Source organism: Notamacropus eugenii, chromosome 1 (assembly GCF_028372415.1).
Source record: "Notamacropus eugenii isolate mMacEug1 chromosome 1, mMacEug1.pri_v2, whole genome shotgun sequence".
Classification (NCBI taxonomy): domain Eukaryota; kingdom Metazoa; phylum Chordata; class Mammalia; order Diprotodontia; family Macropodidae; genus Notamacropus; species Notamacropus eugenii.
The window spans coordinates 596,936,424-596,961,598 of NC_092872.1; the positions used below are offsets into that span (position 1 = coordinate 596,936,424).

At 37.5% G+C, this 25,175-nt stretch overlaps 1 protein-coding gene across 12 annotated transcripts in view; it reads left to right on the forward strand.

Annotated features, from left to right (window-relative positions):
• KIZ (kizuna centrosomal protein) overlaps positions 1-16,601 on the forward strand; it is a 247,314-nt gene extending 230,713 nt beyond the window's left edge. For all 12 annotated transcript variants that reach the window (XM_072634586.1, XM_072634588.1, XM_072634594.1 and 9 more), the window contains 2 exons: positions 15,115-15,158; positions 16,433-16,601. In XM_072634586.1, the coding sequence (XP_072490687.1) occupies positions 15,115-15,158; positions 16,433-16,536 (148 nt within the window). In that variant the 3' untranslated portion in view covers positions 16,537-16,601. The remainder of the gene's footprint in view (positions 1-15,114; positions 15,159-16,432) is intronic.
• The last annotated feature ends 8,574 nt before the right edge of the window (positions 16,602-25,175 follow it).

Genomic DNA, 25,175 nt, shown 5'->3' on the forward strand with positions numbered 1-25,175 from the left:
TCCTCTTATCACCTAGGTGGAGCTTAGAAACAAAAAAAAAAAAACAGGCCCAAAGACTCTAGGTTTGTAGGACAATTGAGCTGAGAGGAGGAGCAGGTCTAGGACAGTGACATGTCCAGAAGATATTCTGTACCCAGGAAGAACAGCATGAGGATGCTACAAGAAGAGCCCTGCAGTGTGGGAGGTGGGAGTCACCTTGGTCAAGTGTGTGCCTTCTCTGCTAGTGTTCTCTGTGTGTAATCACTCTTCCCACTGACACTGGGTGTATTTGTGAGAAAGCACACTGCAGGTTTGTAGGTAGAATATTTATTGCTGTTCCTTATACTATGCTATTTCATATAATGACTTTGCTTCAAGTTCGTTATGTCAACTGGTTGACTATCAAATGTAAATGTAGGGCTTTTGAAGCATAGTTTTAGGAGTGCAGTCCCACAGAGAGCCCTGAACTTGGGGTATTTGGCATCTTGTGAGTGCAAGTTGGAAGGCTAGCCCCAGAATAGATATTATATATGCAAAGCACTATTCTAGCTTCTGTGAGATACGCAGTCTCTGATCTCATGAAATTTGCAATCAATATTTGCTGTAACTCCCTATTTACCAAACACATGAATATGTTTATGCATTCATATACATACATACATATTTATGTACATATGAAAAATCTAAGAGCTAAGAAAAGAAATTGGAAGGAGGTATTTATAACACCTCTTCCTCAGCTTCAGAATATTTCCCTTCCCTGGCTCATTCGTTACAGACAAGATGGGCATCAATTCTTTTTCATCCTACAGAATAACAATGTTCCTTCTTGTAGTGTATGTAAAATTCATAGGGCTGCAAGAGACCTCAGAAAACCAAAAGGTCCATTCTGCCTTCCCTGATCACCCTGCCTTTAGTGGGCAGTTGTGGCACGATTAATCCTTATTTCAAAGTGAGATAATCATAGAGGTTATGTACTTTGCCTACTAGTAGGTAGGAACATAATACCATGATGATCCTAGGATGAAATAAAAGTCATATGACCTTGTTGTATGGATAGATTAGCCAACCTCTCTGAGCCTCAGTTTCCTCATGTCTAAAATGGAATAATAACAATACTTTCATTATCCACAAAGGTTGTTGTGAAGAAGGCGCTTTGCAAACCTTAAAACTGTATAGCAGCCAGAACTACTGCTAGACCTTGCTTCAAGTAGTGATGGTTTTGTATACTCATCAAATACTACTTCCTTAGTAACCATTTCTGCCTTGTTTTCTAAGATATGGTACTTGCTTAATTTGTCTCTTTTGTATTGTTATTAAATTATGCAATTATTAAATTGGAACAGGTACTAGAACTGGAGTTACCATCTTCCTTGTACTATTTCCTTTTCATTGCACCAAAATTCTATTACAAGTTTATTTGGATGTTTCATAGTATCTGTGAAACTATATTGACAAACCCAATAGTGATCAGAAATTCAATTCTTTACCAGATGTTCTTGTATCAGTAGAATGGATTCTATCCCCCAAAAGTATAAATTTAATTATATTTTGCCATCAATTTGTATTCCATAGAAGGTGTTCAATTAGGGTAATGAGATTGATTCTTCTTTAGCAAACACATTAGATCTCATTCAAATGATTTTGCCTTCTTTGAAGAGATCACCTTGTGTAGCCATTGCTCAGAAGACTAATAGATTGCATTAAGGTATAGATGGTTTAGCATAACCTATCACTATTAAAACTTGTATCCTTTCTATTTTGTGTCAGCAGCAGATTTTTATAGATAAAAGAGCTCGGTGACTGAAATCATTGGCACCTCCCTTAAAACCTACTCAGTATCTCTAGAGATTATTATTCTCAATATATGGTAAGCTCTCAATAAGAACTTGTTAACTTGATTAATTTTGTTGTTCATCTACTGCCCCATATTTTCTCCTCCCCATCTCCTTTAGCTTCTTGGAGGCTTCCCGGTATATCCCACTATAAGAATTCCCATACAGCCAGCTCTCTTATTCATGGCTTCTGCCACTGCTCTACTGAAAGCCCAAGGCACTGGGAACTTCATTTTAAAAGCAATAAACAGTATTACACCTGAACTTTCCTTGATATTTTTCAGAGTTCTTGATGACACAAACTAAGTGTTTTCAGTACTTACAGAGTAAGTAATAAAAATATTATTCCTGCGTAACAGATGAGGAAACTGAAGCTTAGGGATATGAAGTAACTTCAGGTTCTACAACTAGAAAGTATCCAATTCAGATCCGTTATTACAGACTCAGTGTGCTTTCTGCTATGCCACTTACTCCTCAGTGCATTTTTGCTAACATTTTTTAAATGTAGTACTTCTCTACTTTGTCTCTCTACTCATGTTTATAACAACTCCTTTGAGAATTATTCTCTTACGAGTTTGATCTTATTTGTTTTCTTTTGCTCTTCTCCTACCTACCAGGACACTTCATGGCATAGTGATCCATCTGTCTAGTTGTGGATTCAGGATAACTCAAATTAGATATCCCATCATCAGTTATGTAAAACTGAGAAATTTTATGTAAAACAAAAGCATCTTTCCTCTTCCAATACCCCCATTCATAAGATTTTTACTTCTTATTTATTGATATCACCATATCACTGACTTTTAAAGAAGGAAGTCTAAGTACTTTTTGAGCCCTCACTGATATCCTCTTCACTTATCTACTTTATTGCTAAATTTGCCACTTTTTCCTTCAGCATAGCCTAAAGTTTCTCCTTCCTTTGTAGCCCCTATACCTTAGTTCTGTTTACTCTCAGTGTCTAATACATAGTAAATGCATGAATTAATTCTTGGAAAGACCCAAGTATCTTCCTCTAGTCCTTAATATCACGACTAAGATGTCTTCTTATAATTTTGACAATGCTACCCTGTTCCTTAGACCCAACAATGGCTACTTAGAACATTTTTTTTAATCAGTTCCAACATCCCAACTCCCTTCTTTGTAGTCCTTCATGACACTACCAGGACTAACACAAATCTCTTGTTTTTACTTATGTGTAGTTTTACTCATTCTTCTCAGAATTTTCTTTGTTGGTTTATCTGCTTATGTGTTGGGCTTCTATTGAGATGCTTTTCTCTTGATATCTTTGGTGTTTCAGCCTTTTTCTTATATTCCACCGTCATTCACTCCTTGGGCCTTCCCTCTTGAATAGTTAGCCTACCCTCAAGTTTGGCCTACAAGGCTACTTCACCTTCCTAACATTGGGAAAATGAGAGTTGTCATCATGATCTCCTGCCCTGAGTAACCTCTGTGGGGACAGGATAGGATCTGTCTCTGTTAGGTCCAATGTAGACACCAGTCCTGGCACATTTTCAGTTTGCGCAGTTCCTCCTTACTCTTTTCTTTTTGTTCATTTGACTGGGCCAAATCAATGCCCACCACAGATTTGCCTGCCTTAAGTAACCTTGGAGAAGACAAGGCTGTACTCAGCTGACTTTCCAGTCCCCTTTAGGTCAGGCTTGATGCAGCTGCCTGTGCTCACATGTTTTCAGCTCCACCAGTTTTTCATGTCTATTTTCCTTATTTTCTTAATTTACCTGCATAGAATTAGTACATGAAGCTGAGTCCCTGAACTCTAGGACCAGCTCCTAAGCACAAGTCTATATATCTTCTTCTACTTACTGCCCTAGCCAAGCAAATGGAGGTCATGCGTGTGTGTGTATCTGTCTGTCTGGCTAGGGGGTGCAGAGGAATTGCACAAGGTTCTCCAGTCTAAATTTTCCAATACAACTTAATAAGATTTTTACCATTGGGCTGGGGAAGTGAGTTTTGTCCCCATCTCCTGAGGACTTACGTATAATTATCTGGTACAGAATACATTTCTTTAGGGACTGAAAAGTTAAATGGGGGGCCAGAGCCAAGATGGCGGAGTAGAAAGACACAGATATGGAGGATCTCCCCACACAGCCCATAAAATACCTGTAGAGAGGGACTCTCAACAAATTCTGGAGCAGCAGAAGTGGAGAACAACAGAGTGGAGGAGATTTCCAGCCCAGGGTGACCTGAAAGGCCCACAGGAAACGTCTGTTGCATGGGATGTGGAGCAGAGCCCAACCCAGCTTTGGCCACACGGCTCCCGAACAGCCCTTGGGGGTAGAATCCCAGTCTCAGCAGCAGCAGCAGCGAGTTTGCAGATCCCTCAATCCACAGGCTCCAAAGGTCACCCATGAGGTTTTTTCAGTTGGCTGGGAAGGGAGAAGGGCCTTCCCATAGCTCCAGCAGGAGTCAGCCACTGCAGAGACCATATCAGCAGGCACAGCACCCACATCCATTGTTGGAGCATAAAAACCATGGGGGCACTGAGGAGCTGATTCTTCCCTCAGCCCTGTGTGGAGACCCTGGGGGAGCTGGTCTTTGTCTCACATTGAATGGCAGCCTTTCCCATCCAGCTTATCTGAAAATCAGCCCCCGGTGCTGACTTGGAGGAACTGGAGGCCAGATGGCTGTGGAGAGGTAACTGCTAAGATTCTGGGCACAAAAATCCCTTTCTGCGCCCAGACCAGTACTCACTTGATTGTACCACCTTGGAGGAACTGAGATCTTAAAGATCCCCAGAGTATACCCTACTCTTGACAAAGGACCCAAAAGTCAAGTAACTGGTTGGGAAAATGCCCAAAAAAGGGAAGAAAAATAAGACTATAGAATGTTACTTTCTTGGTGAACAGATATCTTCTCTCATCCTTTCAGATGAGGAAGAACAATGCTCACCATCAGGGAAAGACATAAAAGTCAAGGCTTCTGTATCCCAAACCTCCAAAATAAATATCCAATGGACTCAGGCTTTGGAAGAGCTCAAAAAGGATTTTGAAAATCAAGTAAGAGAGGCAAAGGAAAAACTGGGAAGAGAAATGAGAGAGATGCAAGAAAAGCATGAAAAGCAGCTCAACACCTTGATAAAGGAGACCCCCAAAAAAATGCTGAAGAAAATAACACCTTGAAAAATAGGCTAACTCAATTGGCAAAAGAGGTTCAAAAAGCCAATGAGGAGAAGAATGCTTTCAAAAGCAGAATTAGCCAAATGGAAAAGGAGGTTCAAAAGGTCACTGAAGAAAATAGTTCTTTCAAAATTAGAATGGAACAGATGGAAGCTAATGACTTTGTGAGAAACCAAGGAATCACAAAACAAAACCAAAAGAATGACAAAATGGAAGGTAATGTGAAATATCTCACTGGAAAAACAACTGACCTGGAAAATAGATCCAGGAGAGACAATTTAAAAATTATGGGACTAACTGAAAGCCATGATCAAAAAAAGAGCCTAGACATCATCTTTCATGAAATTATCAAGGAAAACTGCCCTGAGATTCTAGAACCAGAGGGCAAAATAAATATTGAAAGAATCCACCATTCCCCTCCTGAAAGAGATCCAAAAAGAGATACTTCTGGGAACATTGTGGCCAAATTCCAGAGTTCCCAGGTCAAGGAGAAAATATTGCAGGCAGTTAGAAAGAAACAATTCAAATATTGTGGAAATACAGTCAGGATAACACAAGATCTAGCAGCTTCTACATTAAGGGACAGAAGAGTGTGGAATATGATATTCCAGAAGTCAAAGGAACTAGGACTAAAACCAAGAATCACCTACCCAGCAAAACTGAGTATAATACTTCAGGGGGAAAAATTGGTCTTTCAGTGAAATAGAGGACTTTCAAGCATTCTTGATGAAAAGACCAGAGCTGAAAAGAAAATTTGACTTTCAAACACAAGAATCAAGAGAAGCATGAAAAGGTAAACAGCAAACAGAAGTCATAAGGGACTTACTAAAGTTGAATTATTTACATTCCTGCATGGAAAGACAATATTTGTAACTCTTGAAACTTTTTTCAGTATCTGGGTAGTTGGTGGGACTACACATACATACACACACATTCACTCCCACACACACAGAGACAGAGAGACAGAGAGCACAGGGTGAATTGAATAGGATGGGATCATATCTTCAAATAATGAAATTAAGTGGTGAGAGAAGAAAGGGAGGAGAAAGGGAGAAATGGAATGGGGCAAATTATCTCTCATAAAAGATGGAAGTAAAAGACTTTTCAGTGGAGGGAAAAAGAGGGGAGGTGAGAGAAAAACAGGAAGTTTACTCTCATCACATTCCACTAAAGGAAGGAATAAAATGCACACTCATTTTGGTATGGAAACCTATCTTACAATACGGGAAAGTGAGGGAGAAGGGTATAAGCAGGGTGGGGGAGATAATGGAAGGGAGGGCAGTGGGAGGAGGGAACAATTAGAAGTCAACACTCTTGGGGAGGGATAGGATCAAAAGAGAGAATAGAAGCAATGGGGGGCAGAATAGGATGGAGGGGAATATAGTTAGTCTTACACAACATGACTTATGGAAGTCATTTGCAAAACTACACAGATATGGCCTACATTGAATTGCTTGCCTTCCCAAAGGGAATGGGTGAGGAGGGAGTGATGAAGAGAAGTTGGAATTCAAAGTTTTAGGAACAACTGTTAAGTATTGTTCTTGCAACTAGGAAATAAGAAATACAAGTAATGGGGTATAGAAATTTATCTTGCCCTACAGGACAAAAGAGAAGATGGGGATAAGGGAAGGGAGGGATGTTAGAAGGGAGGACAGATCGGTGATAGGGGTAATTGGAATGCTCAGCGTTTTGGGGTGGGAGGAGAGGAGAAATGGGGAGAAAATTTGGGACCCAAAATTTTGTGGAAATGAATGTTGAAAACTTAAATGAATCAATTTAAATACAAAAAAAAGTTAAGTAGGGTTGCTAAAAGCAACTAATCATCTTACTATATAAGTGACGGCTCTTTTAAAAATTTTAATACTATTTTTTCCAATTACATACGAAGAAAGTTTTCAACATTCACTTTTATAAGATTTTGAGTTCCAAACTTTTTTCTTCTTCCCTCTCCTTCCCCCTCCCCAAGATAGCAAGCAGTCTGATATAAGTTATACATGTACAGTTGTATTAAACACATTTCCACATGAGTCGTATTATGAAAGAAGAATCAGAACAAAAGACAAAAACCAAGAAAAACAAAAAAAAATGAAAATAATATGCGTCAATATACATTCAGACCCCATCATTCTTTCTCTGGATATGGATAATATTTTCCATCATGAGTCTTTTTGGAATTGTCTTAGGTCATTGCATTGCTGAGTAGAGCCAAGTCTATCAGAGTTGCCACTGATCACTCTTGCCTTTATCCTCTAAACTAGAGGTATCAAACACAACTCACAGCACTCCTGAGTGCAGCCCAAACCAAATTACAATATAATTGAAAATTATGTAACAAAATAAATAAAAATATAATTAAACATAGATAATATTAGATTTTAAAACTAAGTCAGTATGTGACCCACAGGGATCCTTACATGTGATTTAGTTGCCTCCACTTCTATTCAAGTTTGACACCACTGATGAATTTACACATATACCAATGGTGGAATATTGAGATGATTTTGAATAGTATGGCCAGAGTCTGCCTTAGACAAATTTGTTAAATAAACAAATCATGCCTTTGTTGTCCTACTTTTTCCCACAATCCTTCCTCTGAGTTGAAGGGAAAAGACCTTCGGGTACCTAGTTTATGTCTTCTTACTGTCACCAGGGAGTTAACTAAGGTATTAACTGACAATTAAATGTTAGCTATTAATGGCTTATAGTATGACCATTCTCCCAAAGGCATTTCATTTTCAAAAGATGGTCCTTAGGATTTCTTATTCCTAAGACCCTGAGCAGCAAAGATTTGTAGAACAAGTCGTAGAAATCTTCCCATGAGATGTCCCCTCCCAGACTTTTATATCATAGTATATCATACTAACTGTATCACTAACTATATCATACTGAAGCAACTTTTTGTTTTTAAGGGGGAAGGGAAAAAGGAGGTAAAGTGACCAGCAGATGGCCATTTCCTTTCCTCATGAAGGAAAAGCAGTCTCATGCACACATGCACAAGTCAGTACATACATGTCTATAAATGAAGATTTCACTTTGTATCTATCAATGATCAACAATAACTCCTGTCTTGGACCTTGCCCTCTATACTTCAAAGGCACATTATTTAGCACTTTCTTCATCTAGTCCTACCATTCCCACCCTTTAATCCTTCTACCTCACTCTCTACCTAGTGCTTACCAAACCAAGTATTTTTGTTCCTTTTCAAGCAACTTCTTGACTAAATAGAAATGAATTTTCCGCAGATGTAACTGTTTAGATATTCAACTCCTTTTATTCAACTCTTAGACAACTTTTTTGTTCATGTCAGTGTTATTTTCTTCAGATGATAAGTTTCTAGAGGGACAAATACAATTTCTGATTGGCATTTGGCAGAATGCCACTGGAAGAAAATTACTTTCAGATGTCTTTTGTTAATCACAGATGCTCAGAGTTGGATTGAATCTTCAAGGTTATCTAGTCCAATTAATACCTGAACAAGAATCCCTATGCATCATACCTGACAGGTGACCATCCAGTGCTTGCTTCATGACATACCACGAGGGGAAACACTCTACCTCCTGAGGCAGCCCATTCCACCTTTTTGGAATCATCTGCTGTTGGGAAGTCTTACACTAACCTCAACTCTACTTCCTTGCTTCTTCAGCCTATTTTTTTAGTTATGCCATCTAGTCCAAAACAGAATAAATCTAATCTCTATTCCACGTGACATCCCTTTAAATAGTTCAGGGTATTTAAAGTTCTCATTTCCCCTCTGGAGTCTTCTTCAGAATAACATCCCCAACTCCTTCAACTTATCCTCATGATCTCAAAGTTGTTCACCATCCTACTTGCCCCTCTGGGTGGTCTTTAGTTTATCGGTGTCTTTAAGATATCATGCTAGGAACTGAACACAGTGTTTTAGGTGTAGTCAAAGAATGGGTTTTGCATCTTTATTTGTCTGAATAATTTGCCTTTCTTTGTATCCCCTAGCATTTAAAATGGTGCCTGACACATAGTAGACACTTACACTTGTTGACTGACTGACTGATAATTTGGCCCCTTTTTGCTTCTAATTACTGGCTATACAAAGAATGAAAGCATTTTCCCATTGATCTCTTTAATTATATTGCTTTTTTAAAAAGCTTACAAAGTGGTATTTGTGCATGGTTTCTGAATTAATGAAGTTAAACCATTTAACTACTAGTAGTTTTCCATCTCAATATAGTTAATAGGAAATACCTCCAGCTACAAAAGTTAAGAAAAATAATTGGTTTTATCCAACTACCCAGTATAAAATGGTCATTTTCCATCATTATTTATGCCATGTTTTTTTTTAAAACAATCCTTGAAATGTTTAGTCTTTATGGTGACTTTGTTTCTGTTATCTTATTTAGTCCTAACTCAGTGAGTTAAGTAATATAAATATTCTTATCAAGATAAAAAAAATGAGGTGGGGACAGGACGCATTTGTATGAAAATATTTATAGCAGTTCTTTTTGTAGCAGCAAAGAATTAGAAATTAAAGGGATATCCGTCAATTGGGGAATGACTGAACAAGTTTCAGTATATGATTGTAATGGAATATTATTGTGCTATAAGAAATAATAAGCAGACAGATTTCATAAAAATCTGGAAAGACTTATATGAACTGATGCAAAGTAAAGTGAGCAGAGCCATGAGAACATTATACACAGTAACAGCAGCATTGTACAATGATCATCCGTGAATGACTTAGCTCTTCTCAGCAATGCAACGATCTAAGACAATTCCAAAGGATGCGTGTTGAAAGATTCTATTTACCTATAGCAAAAGAACAGATGGAATCTGAATGAAGATTGAAGCATACTATTTTTCACTTTCTGTATTTTTTTCTTTGTGTCTGTGTTTTCTTACACAACATGATTAATATGATAATATGTTTTCATGATTGAACATGTATAACCTATCCAAAATTGCTTCTGTCTCAGGGAGGGAGGAGGTAAGGAAGGGGGAAAAAATTTGGAATTCAAAAAAAATTTTAAATAAATGTAAAAACTTAAAAAATATTTTAAAATATTCTCATTCCCATTTTGTAGACAGTTACTAATCCAAGTTTACTTAGCTAAATTAGTGGCAGAGCAAGTACTACAAGTCTTCTGATTTCAAGTCCATTACCCCTCCAATATACTTAACCTGATATAGTAAATATTGTATCAACTTGGACTGTTCATTTTTAAACAGAATGATAACAAACTTTGCATATTTATCGTCTTTCATCATCCAGGAGAAAAATGTCTTTTGTTCAATGAAATAGTATTATATTCACTTAATAATTTACCTGCAGGTTTGGGTTTTATTGTGTTTTGTTTTTTGCCCAAAATGGTTAATTTTGAAGAGATTTGTACTTTTATTCTAGACATGTAAGTAATCTTGAACCTGTTACCGCAGTGTCAAATTGTTACCTGTGAAACTTGCTGAGGAAAGAAACATGATTGCTAGAGTGTAATTATGTTTCAACAATGCTTTCCAAGATAGATACATTGCTTTCAAGCTTCATAAAAGATTAACCAATCTGACTCCAGGCATGTTTTTGTAGTGCAGTCACCACATTCCTTGACCTAAAACCTTCTCTCTTTCGCTCTGTATGCTTTCAAAGGTTTTTTTTTCTTTCTTTTTTTTTTTATTTAATTTGCGACAGTGGTTAAATAAGTTTTCAATTTCCATCACTCAGGGTAAGGCTTTCTAGTTCAATATTGCCTCCCCATTCCCTCAATAAAGTAGTCCTCAAATTTTCTGCAGTGAGTGAAACCCTTCACTTTAAGCAAAATTTCAATTGATTGCTAAATGATTTTTTGATATGCTTTCTACCGGTATTAATCAAATAACATAAGAGGGGAAAGGGAGAGAGGAAGATGAACAGGCAGACCGAGAGAAGGAAAGGGAGGGACCAAGACTTGTGAAACATGAGAGCTCCTTTGACCTGCTTACTACAACCACCAGCAGCACTCTGAGGGCATCACAGAAGGGGCATCATCATCTCCAAGAATCATAGTTGTTTTCCTCCCCACCAACCTCTTACATTGGACTAGTGCAAGAGAAGGACGAGGATACGGAACTAACTGTGCCAGGTCTCCCTCAGTGTATGTAGTATTGAAGTGAACAGAGAAAGCTTTTATTCCCTTTAGATAAGAAACTGACAGAGCAAAGAACAAAAAACCACAGATAAAAATGTCCAAGAGGAATCCTCCCTCCAGATTTCCTCTCTAGCTTGCTCAAGGGACCCAGTGTTGCAGTTACAATATTTTTTTAACCAAAGTTAAAGAATTGGGATATGTAGTCTGATGACTTTTATTTTTTCTGTTTGGTAAATGGGAAAGGATATTTTAAATTAGGACTGTCCTAGACAATCCTACAGGCATTGTCACTGTGGGCATGGGGTGTGAGAAGTAAATAAAGAGAAAGGAATATAGAACAGGTACAGAAATACAGGAAGTAATGAAGGAGGATGGGCACTGAGGGATATCATATTGAGCAAAAGGCACAGGAACACTGCTGGAACAGCATAGGGAAACAGGAGTTGTTGAAAGGCTCCTGACAGCATGTCCAACTTCTTTTTCCAATTTTTGTCCCTGAGGTTGCAAGGTTACCAATAACTCCTGAAAGAGAAGGTCATTCTTTCTCTGGCTCTTCCTCCTTACATTTAAAGTCCTGAGATTGCAAGGGGAAAATTTCAAGCTGTGGGAGATGTAGAAAGAGGAGGCACTCCAGCCCTGCTGCCCCTCTGGATGTGTGTGCCAAACACAGGATACCCTGGCCATTTGCTTCTCCTGCTCTCTGTCCTTGAAACCAACTGCAACAGCCATAAGAACTGGACCTGGTAGCATGCAGGGCAGTGCCTTCTGGAGCTACCTCTGTATTCAGTAGCTAGAGGCCTGCCTAATTGGCAGAGAACACAAGTGCTCTGGGTGCTCGTCCACTGTCACAAGTTTTTGTTTTTGTTTTTGTTAAAAAAAAAAAAAAAACTTTGCACTGCTTCAAAGAACTACAAGGGGTCCATGAGACACAGACTGAAAAATACTGTGTTTTATGTGTGTTAATTGTATGCTTTGGGTGGGGGGCGGAGAGAAGCTGTGTGAAAAATTCAAGTCCCTTTATGGAATATTGTCCTGTTGACATCCAGATTAATTTCAGAAATGTTTTCCTAAAGAATAATATTGATTCTCGCACGAATTTTAAATCTCCTTTATGCCTGACTTGGGAAACAAGATGAAGGAGCAGAAAGAGCTGGAATCAGCAATGGAATGTCAGGGTCCACATGCTCAGTTCCACCACTGTTAGCTATGTGACAAGGGACAAAACACAGTCTCTCTGAGCATTCTCCTCATTCCTTTAAGGAATGATAGTACTTATGCTACCTCCCTGGAAGTGTAATGAGAAAGTACTTTGTAAACTGCAAGATGCCATGGGAATGTGAATTGGTATTAGAATGTTTGCACAATTACATGAAACGCCATCTACCTCTAGGAGCTTATAATGTAATAGGAGGAATCAGTGCTTATTGGGATGGATAATTTTAGTATTTTAACATTTGTGTTGGTTCTGGCTCATCCCTGGCATTCTTCTATCCAGTTATGTGACTTGACAGTTTAAGAGATTTTTTTTTAATTTTGCTGGCCAAGATAGCTGTAAGTAGAAACTGTAGTGTGCTGTCACTGCAGTTATTTACTAAATGTGCTAAAGCTGAATCATGAAAAATAAATTCCCATTTACTCCACATATATTTACTGAGGACTATGTATAAGGCAGTGATGAATTTTATTTTTTTTCTGATTGGTAAATGGAAAGAATATTTTAAATTAGAACTAGGCACCCACACTCACCCCCTGCCTACTGACAGGTCCAGTTTTTATGAAATTAAGGTTAGCTTTGCTTCTGTCCTTTTTATGATTTATTAAATGTTCTTTAGGAAGAAACCGCAGTGTTTTGTATCAAATACATCCTAAGGTCATAGAATGCCCACCTCATTTCACAAATGAGAAAACTAGACTGACCTAAGGCCATAGAGGTAGGAAGTAGGATTTGAACCTAGGTCATCTGAATGAGAGCCAGGGCTCTTTCCACTGTACCACACTGTCTCTTGCCACCCCACTGCAGAGTCATTTAGCCTCATAAGCAAAATTGTCTATTTGTTTTTGTTTTTAGCCTCATGGTTTTTTATAGCATTGATTCATGCTCCTTCCTTCACCTAGAATGACCCCATTTCTGCCTTTGGAAATTTAAGCTATTCTTCCAAGGATCAGAGTTGCCCCCACCTCTGAAATTCTCTAGCATTTGCTATCTGTGCCACTCACATGGCATTTGTCACATGCTGCCTCACATTATGTTTGTTATGCACAACTAGATAGGAAGTCCTTGAAGGGTAGCATGTAACTCTCCCAGACTCAAGAATCTAGGTCAGGTCTTCTTATAGAGCAGGCATTCAATAAATGTTTGTCCAGTGAATTATTGAATAATAATTCTAGGCCTTTACCATAACCTACTCTTGTTATTATATTGAGTTGGCATGCTGTCATTTTAAAAGTTATTTTTGTCCTGCCACTTGTGGTACCCATTGTATGAGCAGCATCGTTTATTGTCAGCTGTCTCTCAGCACCACCCCAAATGTTCACTGCAGTTCATGTTTCTCCTGGCTGTAATGCTACATGGAGAAGCAACCGTGGGTCAAATGTCTTCAAGTGAGTCTCCGTTAGGGTTGAATTAGAAGACCTATTACTTGATCATGGAAAATAAAAATATAGACAGTGACCTAAAGTGAGCTCTCACAACCAGTAGACTTGAAGAAGGTGCCACCAGTAATGTTCCACCAGTAAGCCTGATGGATCTTCTTCTCTAAAAATATTTAAAATATTTGCTATAGACCCTTATAGTGGCCCAAGTCAAAAAATTAGTTCATAGGCAATTCTTTGCCAGAGAAACTTAAATTTAAAAATTTTTTAAACCATAGCTGCATTACAGAGATATCTGAGATTCAGTGAAGTAAGCCTCCTCTTTTATTGATTTCAGCCTGATTACAAGGCAATAGAATCCATTTTTAAAAAATAGATGAGAAATCAAAAAGTAAATAATTATTTGGCAAAAACCTAGATAGAAAATCAAAAAGCACATGCCCTCCATTTTGAGACTTTGCCAGTATATGCAGTCAATCTTACAGAATTAAACAGTTCTTTATAAAGTAGAGGAGACTTTTATTTATTAAAAGTGGAAAACCTCCTAAAAGTGATAATAAACAAAACAAGTACCAATTTTCCTTGTAAATACTCTGTACCATAGTAAATTCATTTATACAAGTAAAATTATAAAGTATTTTCTCTAAAGGATTCTATACTGAACCATAGACATAAAACAGTTTGATAAATAGAAATTTCTACTAAGTTTTCTGTAATATCATTTTTCTCTATTAGTTTTAAATAAAACTTTTTAAATTAAACTAAATTTATGGATTTATCCTGAAAATCTTGTTAAACTCAGTCCTGTTTTGAATGCAATGAATATTGCCGACTTGTATATTCTATTCTATTTTTATTCCAATATTTTGTAGTGTCATATCAGATATTTTATATTCTCATCCTTACAACTGAATTGAGATGAAACTTTGTATTTTTCTACTTATCACAGGATTGTTAATGTAACAATTAATTCTCCTGCATGACTGCCCCCACATGCTTATTTCATAGTAACCGCACAATGCACATGCAACTCATAAAGGACCAAAATGATTGCAGCTCGTTTGACAGATTCAAGAAGATCTATGACATTCCAGATTCAAAAGATCTGTGATACTCTAGAACAAGAAAGCAGTCATTTAAACAAGAATAGAATGGCAACAGCGCATGCATTAAAGTAGATGAAAAACTCTAGAGGCAGGTTTACTTAGAGGCATGGAATTTACTTTGGGAGCCTATCAACTAAAGGTATCAGACCTATCAGATGACTTTTTAACTTAAGAGGAAACGTGGACATTTTCTTTGTCTTCTTGGAACAAAGTCAACAGGTTTAAAATTTATGTACTTATCAATAAATAGTATTAGTTTGTTTGTCTTAAGAGAAAAGAAGCTTTCAATACTGCCCTAACTTCTCTTTCATGAACATATCTATCTCTATATTTTTGGTGGCCACTTCTTCAATACTTATAATACTACTTTGTTTTATAGGGATGAAAGCAAAAGGAAAATAACAACCAATTTAAAATCAAAAGGTAAGCAAAAAATGTCTTTAAAACACCCACTTTCATTTTGCCTTTTTAAAAAATAACACTCCCTAAAAACTATTACATTTGTTATAATATATATATATAAATAAACTATATGTAAGTTAAACAAACATAAATCAGATTTCTAGTTAAAGAGGAAGTGTTTATGACTTTAAGACAAACACATCTTGTGTAGTATAAATATCCCAAATTCTATAGGTTTCAGAAATTCTGGGTGGCAAAAGTTTACATGGTTAAAATACACTCACCTTCTAGAAATGTTTCCCAGTTTAAACTATACTGCAAACTATTAAAAATAGGTAAATTTTCAACTAAGGATTTCACATACAGCCTCAGGAAGGTAAATGTTAAGGCTCAGAAGTTGGGAACCAGGCAGATGGGAAAAGAAAGAGGAAGAAGCCAAATATAGTGGAAGGAGCTTGGTTTTTCTTTTTCTTTTTCCCCATTTCCGAGCTTTGAGAAATAAGTAACAAAAGTTTTGCAGATGGGTAAAAATCTGCCATAGACCAACAAGTAGGAATATGCTGTTGAAGGTATGTGATCTGATGCCATTTAAATAAGCAAATATGCCCTGGAATGAATTTAACAAAAGTTTAGGAAATGATTTAGAAATAACATAGTGTTAAACAAAGCTTAGAATAACCTTTCCCCTGAGAGAACTTACCTGCCTCCCATTCCATTAACATGATTAGTACTAAATTCATTGAAAAAGCAGAGAAAATGGAAGAAATGAGTAGTGAATCAGGAGTAAATAGTGTCCCCTGAAGGAGAGTTTCTGTATTTTAGAGTTTAAAGGGTGAATACTTCTGGTTTGCTTTCATTTTCACATGGTTCAAGAGGACCTGTGACCCTTAATTCCTACCAAAGAGAGTCTACAAAGCCATGTTCATTTAAATTCAGTTCAACAAACATTTTTATTAAATGTCTGCTTTAGGTCAGGCACTGTGCAAGATGTTAAGAGATGCAACAACAAAGTGAAAAACAGCCCTACCCTCAAGTGGCTTACATTTTAATGGGGAAAAATAATATATACAGATAAGTATATAAAAAGCATAGGATCATTCATTTCCACTATTGTAAAACAAAACATAAAAACCTAAACTATTTTACCCTACTGAATTTCACCAGTGTAGAATTTAGTGAGTTTTCTGGGAATGTATGGTTAAGAGTCTAAAGACTCTGAAGCCTGAATTACTGTTGTTTGTCTATTCTCTAGACTAAGATGAAGTATTAAGAAGTTGTTTGCTTTTCTGCCTTAGCTTTTTGGGGAGAATCTGATGATAGCAACTCTGAAATTGAAGCTGCTTTACGTCCTCGAAACCACAACACCTCAGCTGATGACTTTGATGACTTCTACGACTAACAAACATCACCTGCTTAGAACGGAAACGAAAATTTTAAATAAAAATAACAACTTTCAAATTGGAATATGCTTTGTGTGTGGCTGAACTTCTTTTTTACACATTTGATGTTCAAAATCAAAGTATCTTTTAAAGTTATCTCTTCAGGTGTAAAAACATGGAATTACATAGGTTTTTAAATAATCATGTATTAGAATCCATAGAATAAATATAGTTCATTTCTTAAGTTCTCTAAACTGAATTCAACCTGTATTTGAAAAACATTTCCACTGAGAAGGAGTGAAATGAGAAGGAGAAAGGAGAAAGGGTATTGAAAGGTCAAAATATCCTACTCTTCATTTCCCCAAACTTAGCTCTATAAGAGCTCCTTAGATGGCTTCAGTGTAGTCTCATGTAGAATGTGATGGATTTACTGTGTGGCCTTTCCAGGTTTCTTCTAGTTCTATGCTTTTTTGTGTGTGATTTCATTAAATCAAGTAATAATTAATCAAAAACATTAATCAAGCTCCTATCCTATGCCAGACACTGTGCTAAGCACTGGAAATACAAAAAGAGGCAAAAGACAATCTGTGACCTCAAGGAGCACAACAAGAGAGACAATGCTCAAACAAATGTATATAAAGCAAGCTATCTACAGGATAAATAGGAAATAATTAATGGAAGGAAGGCACTAACATTCAGAGGGTTTAGAAAAGTTTTCCTGTAAAAGATGAGATTTTAGTTGGGACTTAAAGGAAGCCATGAATGTCAGTGGGCAGAGTGAAGGAGGGAGAGCATTTGAGACACAGAGGACAGCCAGAGAAAATTCCAGTGCCAAGAGATGAAGTGGCTTGTTTATTTGTGAGGGGGGAAAATCAAGTCCTGATAGTAATAGGTGTTTACAAATGAAGACTTTTTAAATACCACTGTCATTGTAAAGCTCATCTTTTATGGAACTCCCTCACTAACAGTGATACAATTGTTTGTGATAACCCAATGATCAGGAACACTGAAGACTCTAATTTCCTCACTGCTTTGGATTATTCATTCAAAACAGGCAAAGTAACAATGACTCTTCACTGCATAGTAGCCAGCCTCAATAGAAATAGATCCTTCAGTAGCAGAAATGGGAGTGAAGAAGGGACAGTTTTAGCCATCAGTGCTATTCTGCATACCCCAAGTGGGTGGAAATCAAGTTCTGTATTTTTAGCTTACTCTTCCATAGGCAGACGAAGACACAGATACCGTCATCTTTTGAGACAATTAACAAAAAAATCTTCATCGTGGTTTTATAAGGACTATTCAAATTTAAACACATAAGACATTTTTACTCATGGAGAGGAACCAATGATAATATTATATATTATAAGACAATACAACAGATATGTTGCAATTACAATTCCATACGTTGCTTTGGCACCTTATAGTTTTAAAAACACTTTCACATGCAGCGTTTCATTTGATCTTCACAACATCCTCTCAAGCAGAGAGACAAGCTCGCTGTTACTATTCCCATTTTATAAATATGGGAACTTGTTCATGCTCAGTGAGTTTAAGTGAGATGCCCAGTGTCACAAAGATAATAATCTTCAAATTTGAGAGAGTTGAAAAATCACAATTGAGAATTAAACAAATGGTAAAGAGAACTGCTCAGTCCTGGTTTTGTATTAACATTGGTGTCAGGAAGATCAGAGACTAGAAGGAACAGAGGCTTTACAGACTTCTAAAGATACTTATATGCTGATGACATGATTCATTTAAAAAACCTCAATAAAGCAACAAGGAAGCTAATCAATACAATATTTTCAGTAAAGTAGCAACATACCAACTAAACCCACAGAAAAAATTAGAATTTCTTTATGAACGATGGCAAAATTGAGGAAGAAAAGTATTTACAAAAACATATATGGAAAAAGGGAATAGGATAACCAAAATTTCCAAATCTCCCTCCTCCCCCCCACCCCACTCCAGCTGATTTTTGTTGTTAAACAGCCACCAACACAAAGGAATTTGCTTCTCACCTGGAAGCAAAAGCATAATTTCTAGTTGACCTTCATAATCCTCTGGAGAGTCTTACATGTTCTCAAGTTTTGTTGGGACCAAGCTTCCTCTATGAAGAGAAAAACTACTTTCTTTTCTTTTTTCTTTATTGTCTTTGGCTTGGGCCAAGCCTTTGCAAGCACCAAGATAATTAATAATGAATGAAAGAAAATGAATAAAACACTTCATTAAAATTGTGGAACCATGAATTTGGAAGTGAGTGTGATTTCCAGGCCCACCAGCTGTGGTAGACCTATATTCCCGAACAGTGTTAACTTTGACATTGTGAACTATGCCATAAGGAGGTGGTATGGTCTGATAGAAAGAACAGAAGCTCCAGAGTGAGAGGACTTGGGCAAGTCACAAGTTCCCTGGGCCTCAGTTTACTCATCTATCAAATGAAGGGATTGGATTAGATGACACCTGAGGTCCTCTCTAGCTCCAGATCTTTGCCAAAAACCTACCCAGGCTGATTTTCTTAAGAACAACAAATGTTTAACTTGAGGGAGTCTATAGGGAAGGAGGGAATTTACTTTCTCACCTCCTAATTCAGTTGAGATAGTCACATGTGATGAGGTGTCACCATATTAACAAGGTGTCAACCCATAGCTATCCTCTTACTTCTGTGAAAAAGACCCCTGAAAGGATTTCTTCCTGTTTTTCCATCCACATCGACCCCCATCAGCTATAGAATCTAGCAGCAAAGCTATTCACACACAAAGAGATTTCCCCTTCAGCAATGGGAAAGTCAGTACAAGATAGTTCAAGGCACCATTGAAGGACCATTCCACGTTCCAGAGACAAGAATACAGGTTATCGTTCACTGGAAGCAGTTTCCAGGTTCAAGCCTCTGATAGCAATGAAGAGATCCAAAATGGATCCAAGAGAGCTAACCCAGTCCATCAATAGTGTAGCTGCAGAAAGGCTTGCACATTGAAAGAAATTATTTCAAGGTCAAACAATGCCAGGAGTTGTTAGTTGCCTTGGCCACAAGTTCCCTACTTAAATGCCTCACTACATTTATATTTGGTACCAACTCTTTCTATAAGTACTGTATTAGAAGAAGGATGTGCCCTAGGTTTATGAGGTAGGGGTGAGGGAGATGAGAAAGTAATGTTTCGTAGTTACTGTTTTTACTTTGTACTCTTGACATATGCCCATCTTAAGAGTTAATTATATCTACTGACTGACTATTAATGGAAAACACACCAATAGGTTCAAGAGTGGGTAACCACAGAGTACCTATGAACCGCAAGTTATCAGCTCCTCTCTGAGGATTCTACCAATGAATATGAGTATAAGTTGGAGGAATATCCCAGATGGAGTGCTACTCATAAAATACTAGGGGATCAATCTGCCAAAGCACAATGAAAACATAAAGATAACAGTTACCAGATACTCTAAGAAATAATGACTTGCTAAGAAGGATATTCATTGTTCATGACTGAGCTATGTCAATATAATGAAAATATTACACATATGTACATATGTAATAGAAATATTACCTAAATTTTATAGATATGCATGTGTGTGTAGAGAGAGACAAAGATAGACAGAGAGAGACAGAGGGATTGAGTTATTAAAATATCAAGCAGATACTTCGTGTTGTTGTTCAGTCTTTTCCAACTCTTCATGATCCTGTGGGCCATACTATCCATGGAGTTTTCTTGGCAAAGATACTAGAGTGGTTTACCATTTCCTTTTCCAGTGGATTAAGGCAAACAGAAGTTAAGTTACTTGCCCAAGAATCAGATTGCTAGTGAGTGTCTGAGGCAGGATTTGAACCCTGGTCTTCCTGACTCCAGGCCCAATGCTCTATCCACTGAGCCACCTAACTGCTGTAATGGCAATTTAAATGGGAATATCTTTGCCATTCATTAAAAGACCCATGTGACCTGCTTAAATCACATGGAAGCCTAAGTCACATGTTGAGAGGAGCTTGCTGAATGGATGTAACACAGGAAGGGTGGAGCAGAACTGGGAGAAAGTTTGTAAGAGTGATTAGGAGTGGAGGACAGAAGACACAGGGAGGCACAGCTAGTCTTTTGAGTGTTTGTGGGAAGGCTGGAGGGTGGGGCAGGAAGGGAGAGGCTTGGGAATGGCTTTGTCCCTTGCAGTGCTAGTGTGTATTGACTTCTTGGTTACTATGATGAATTTGCCTTTCTGGCGTTAGGATTTGGCTTTCTGGTATCTGAATAAATGTTTTTCTTCTGCCTTCTATATGGAGAGTCTGTTCTACTTTGAGATTCAGAGCTATGCCCGCATATTCATAGTTGTCCTTGGTGCTGTGAATATTGCCTTAGTGATACAGCTGCCTCTGTATACTTTTTAAAAATAAATAAAAAATAGATACTTTTTAAAGCTAAACAAAATCCTTTTGGAGGAAAAAAAAGGCCTAGAATATCAAGGAAAATAATGGGGGAAAAAAGAGATGAAGAAAGAGTAGCACTTTCAGGCCTTATATTATTTTACAAAACAGTAATTGCCTAAACTATTTGGTCCTCATTAGAAATAGAAAAGTAGACTGGTGGAACAGACTAGATAAGGAAGAATCAGAAACAATCAAACTCAGGAACCTGGTCAGTTTTTAATAAATCCAAGATCATAAACTTCTAGGGGAACTTATTTGATGAGAATTGCTGGGAAAACTTAAAATCATTTGACAGAAAGTAGGCTTAAACCCAATCTTAACCACATACTGTCACAATAAGCTCAGAATGTATACAAAATCTGAATATAACAGCTTACACCATTAAAAAAAAATTAGAAAAGAACCAGATCATGTACCTTTAACAGCCATGACTTCGTAAAAAATTGTTGACCAAGTAAAGGATAGAGACAAAAACAAAAGATAAAATAGATCATGATCCATGCGAAATTGAAAGCTTTTACACAAAATCAACAGAGCTATACATAAGAGGGAAAACATTTCTGAATCAAATCAGTGATAAGGATAAGGGTCTTATAGCTGAAATATGCAGTGAAGTAACACAAATACATGACCAAGAACTCTTCCAATGGATGTGGTCAAAGGACATGAACATTGAATCCCATCTCCTCCAGCAGTTGGCCCCCTCTATCGTCCCCCTCTCACTTACTTTCAGTCTCTTTTGTCTACTGGCTGCTTCTCTATTACCTACAAGCATGCCCATGTCTTGTCCATCCTCAAAACCCTTATGGAGCCATCCATCCCTGCTAACATTCCACATCTCTTCCTTTTGTGGCTAAACTTGAGAAGGCCGTCTACATTAGGTGTCTGCAATTCCTCTCTTCTCACTCTCTTTTTAACTCTCTGTAGTCTGGCTCCCAAACATCATTCAGTGAAAACTACTGTCTCCAAGGTATTAGTGATCTCTTAATTGCTAAATCTAATGGCCTTTTCTCTATCCTCATCCTTTTTGACCTCTTTGCAACAGTATTGACCAATCAGTCAATCAATAAACTCTTGATGAGTTCCTACTTTATGCCAGGCACTGGGATAAGTGTTTGGAATACAAAAAAAAGCAAAAGATAGTTCCTTGAGGGAGCTTACAGTCTAATCATCATCCTCTTCTCCTTGAGACTCTTCTCTCTAGTTTTTTGGGCCACTATTCTCTCCTGGTTCTCCTACCTATCTGACTGCTCCTCCTCAGTCTCCTTTCCTGAATTTTCATCTATGTTATGCCTTCCAGCAGTGGGTATCCCCCACAATTCAGTCATGGTTCCTGTTCTCTCTATGTGCACTTTCACTCGATGATCTCTTCAGCTCCCATAGATTCAATTATCATCTCCATGATGATGATTCCTAATTTATTTAACCAGTCCTAACTTCCCTGCTGACTTCCAGTCCCACATCTCCAACTATCTATTAGACTTCTCAAACTAGATGTCCTGTTCCTGTAGACTTTTTAAACTCAACAAGTACAAAATTTAATTCATTATTCCCCCTACCCCAAACTTCCCTGTCAAGAGCACCATCATTCTCTCAGTCCCTCAAGCTCACAACTTAAGTGTATTGTGAATTCCTATCTCTCACCCATCCATATCCAATTTGTTGCCAATGTCTGTCAATTTTACCTTTGCAACATCTCTCAAATATGCCTCTTTCCCTCTCTTGGTACTGCCACCACCCTGGTGCAGGTCTTTATACCCTCACACCTGGAAATGTTCAGTAGTTAGTGATACAAGACCTAAACTCAAGAGATAGTGGCTAGATATATAGATTTGGGAGTCACACAGAGATGATAATTGATTCCATGGAAACTGATGAGTTCACTTATCAGCATCAATATCATCCTTCTCATTGTTATAAGCCAGTCAGCCTGGTCGGATGACTTTGTCCAGTCATGTGAATGGGACTGGAGAAGCCAGATGTTTGGCAAGTTGAGGCCTGGCAAGATGAGATGATGAGATAAGAGGCAAAAGAATTTAAAATTATTTGAGGGAAGAGGATTTTCACATCAGCTGATGTTAATGATGATTCATGGGAAGAAAGGGAGCAAGAACTGAGAATCTGTCAGTCATAAAATAAGGAATAATCAGTTGATAGTCACCCACCCTCTAGGGTCCTATGATAACTGAATTTGGAGTTAGTCTCACTCTCTTTCCTTCCACAGTCATCTCCCTCTCTAATAAAACTCTCACTACAAATTATTGATATTATTCACTCCCCTCACAACCACACCATGAAGCTCTCCACCTGCTATTTTTCTGATCACTAGGAGGCAATTTCAATGTTGAAAATTGCTCCATTAGGCACATTGTTATTGTTAAGTGTTACTGTGTTGAATATGTGACTGGGGCAATTTGGCAACCCTTTCTCATAGCAGAAGCTAAGAGCCACCATACTCAGGTAAGGCTGATGTGGCAGGGGTAGGGCAAGGAAGCCAATAAAGTGTTCTCACAGTAAGTGTTTAGCCTGTGCACGTGTCTGTGACTGAATCACAGTCCTTTAACCCAGACAACAATCTGACTTAGAGGTAGAAATTACTCATCTTTTTTTCTTCTCCAACTTGTCAGGCAAATGAATTTAAACTAAAACAAAAGCTAAAGCAAATGGAAAAGGTCATTGTCCTCTATCTATCTGGGCTACATTCCTGCCTTTATACAGTACGTAACCATGGACCTCCTAGGCTTTGAACTGTTCTACATTTATGACTTGGAAAGATCCCTAGAGATCACCTAGTCTAAACCCCTTAATTTCAGGTGAGGGAACTGAGGCCCTTGAAAGGGATAAGTGACTTGCGCAAGGTCACACAAAGAACAATGAACTGATTGGAAATCCAAACCTACATTCCTCAATGGTAAAGAGCTCTTTAGATTGCACAATGCTACTTTTCCTGAAGTATTACAGTGAATGCAGTCTATTGTTATTATAGTTAATAATATAATACATATAACATAATGTATACATATTACACATACATATAACATGTACATAATATATAAATATAGCATAAAACATGATAATAATATTTAGAACCTAAAATGTGCCAGGCACTATGCTAAGTGCTTTACGAATATTTCATTTGATCTTCTGACAACTAATAGCTAATAGTTAATAACAAGAGTGTACCACCAGGGCATATTATTATTGTTATTAACTTCAGTCCCAGTGAAGCTATTGATCTCATGAAGAAATGAAATGCTGACAATAATAACGGTAATAATAGCATTTGTAAAGCATTTTAAAGTTCAGAAAGCACTTTATAAATATTATTTCATTTGATCCTCACTTCAATCCCAGAAGGCAGCTCCTATTATTATTCCCATTTTACAGGTGAGGATAAACTCTGTTGACTTCAATCATTCCATGACATATGGATACATTGTTACTATAACTGTCGATCCATGCAGCTTTAAAAGTTTTACAAAGCTCTTTCCTCATAGCTGCCCTGTGATGTTGAGAGTGTTGTGCCATGCTTTATTTTTACAGAAGAGTAAACCAAGTCTCAGAGAAATTAAGAGACTTGACCAACATCACATAATAGAAAGTAGTATACCTGAGGCTCAGTCAGTCTTTGGATTCCAACCCCGGCACACTTCATCTTCATCATACAATACAGTTCTGAATTTTTTTCTCAGTGAAAATGAAACAAGCAACCATAAATCCTAACCATTTTTATGCTGTTCTCAAGCCTTTGTCCACTTTAAATATTCTTGCAGCTAGTATTTGTGTCATCAGCAGAGTGCCTCTGTGGAAATCAGACTGTGATGTATCAAACTGGGCAAAAACGCATTAAAGAGGCTACCAATAATTCCAGCCAAAAACCACAACAGATAAGGATTATATTGCTCAAGAATTTCCAGTGAATGGCAGAGACTGAACTCATCTGGGGAAACTCTTATTAGCATTTAGCAGCCAAGATTTGCAGCCTATCTTTTGGTGAAGTATATATATATATATATATATATTTCAAAATCATCTTGAAATCTCTGGCTTCTCAAGGTAAGCTCCCTTTTAAATTTCTTTAAATGATGCAGTGCTGTTGTCTCCATGCTTAGGTATTTTCCATTTCCTCCATCCAGTATAGTCATTGACACAAAGACTAATATTTGATGACAGATGGCTCTATGAGCTTCTGCTAAGGCAGTATCTCACTATGGGAATGCAAGTGATAACTGAGTTCCTCTAAAGCATTAT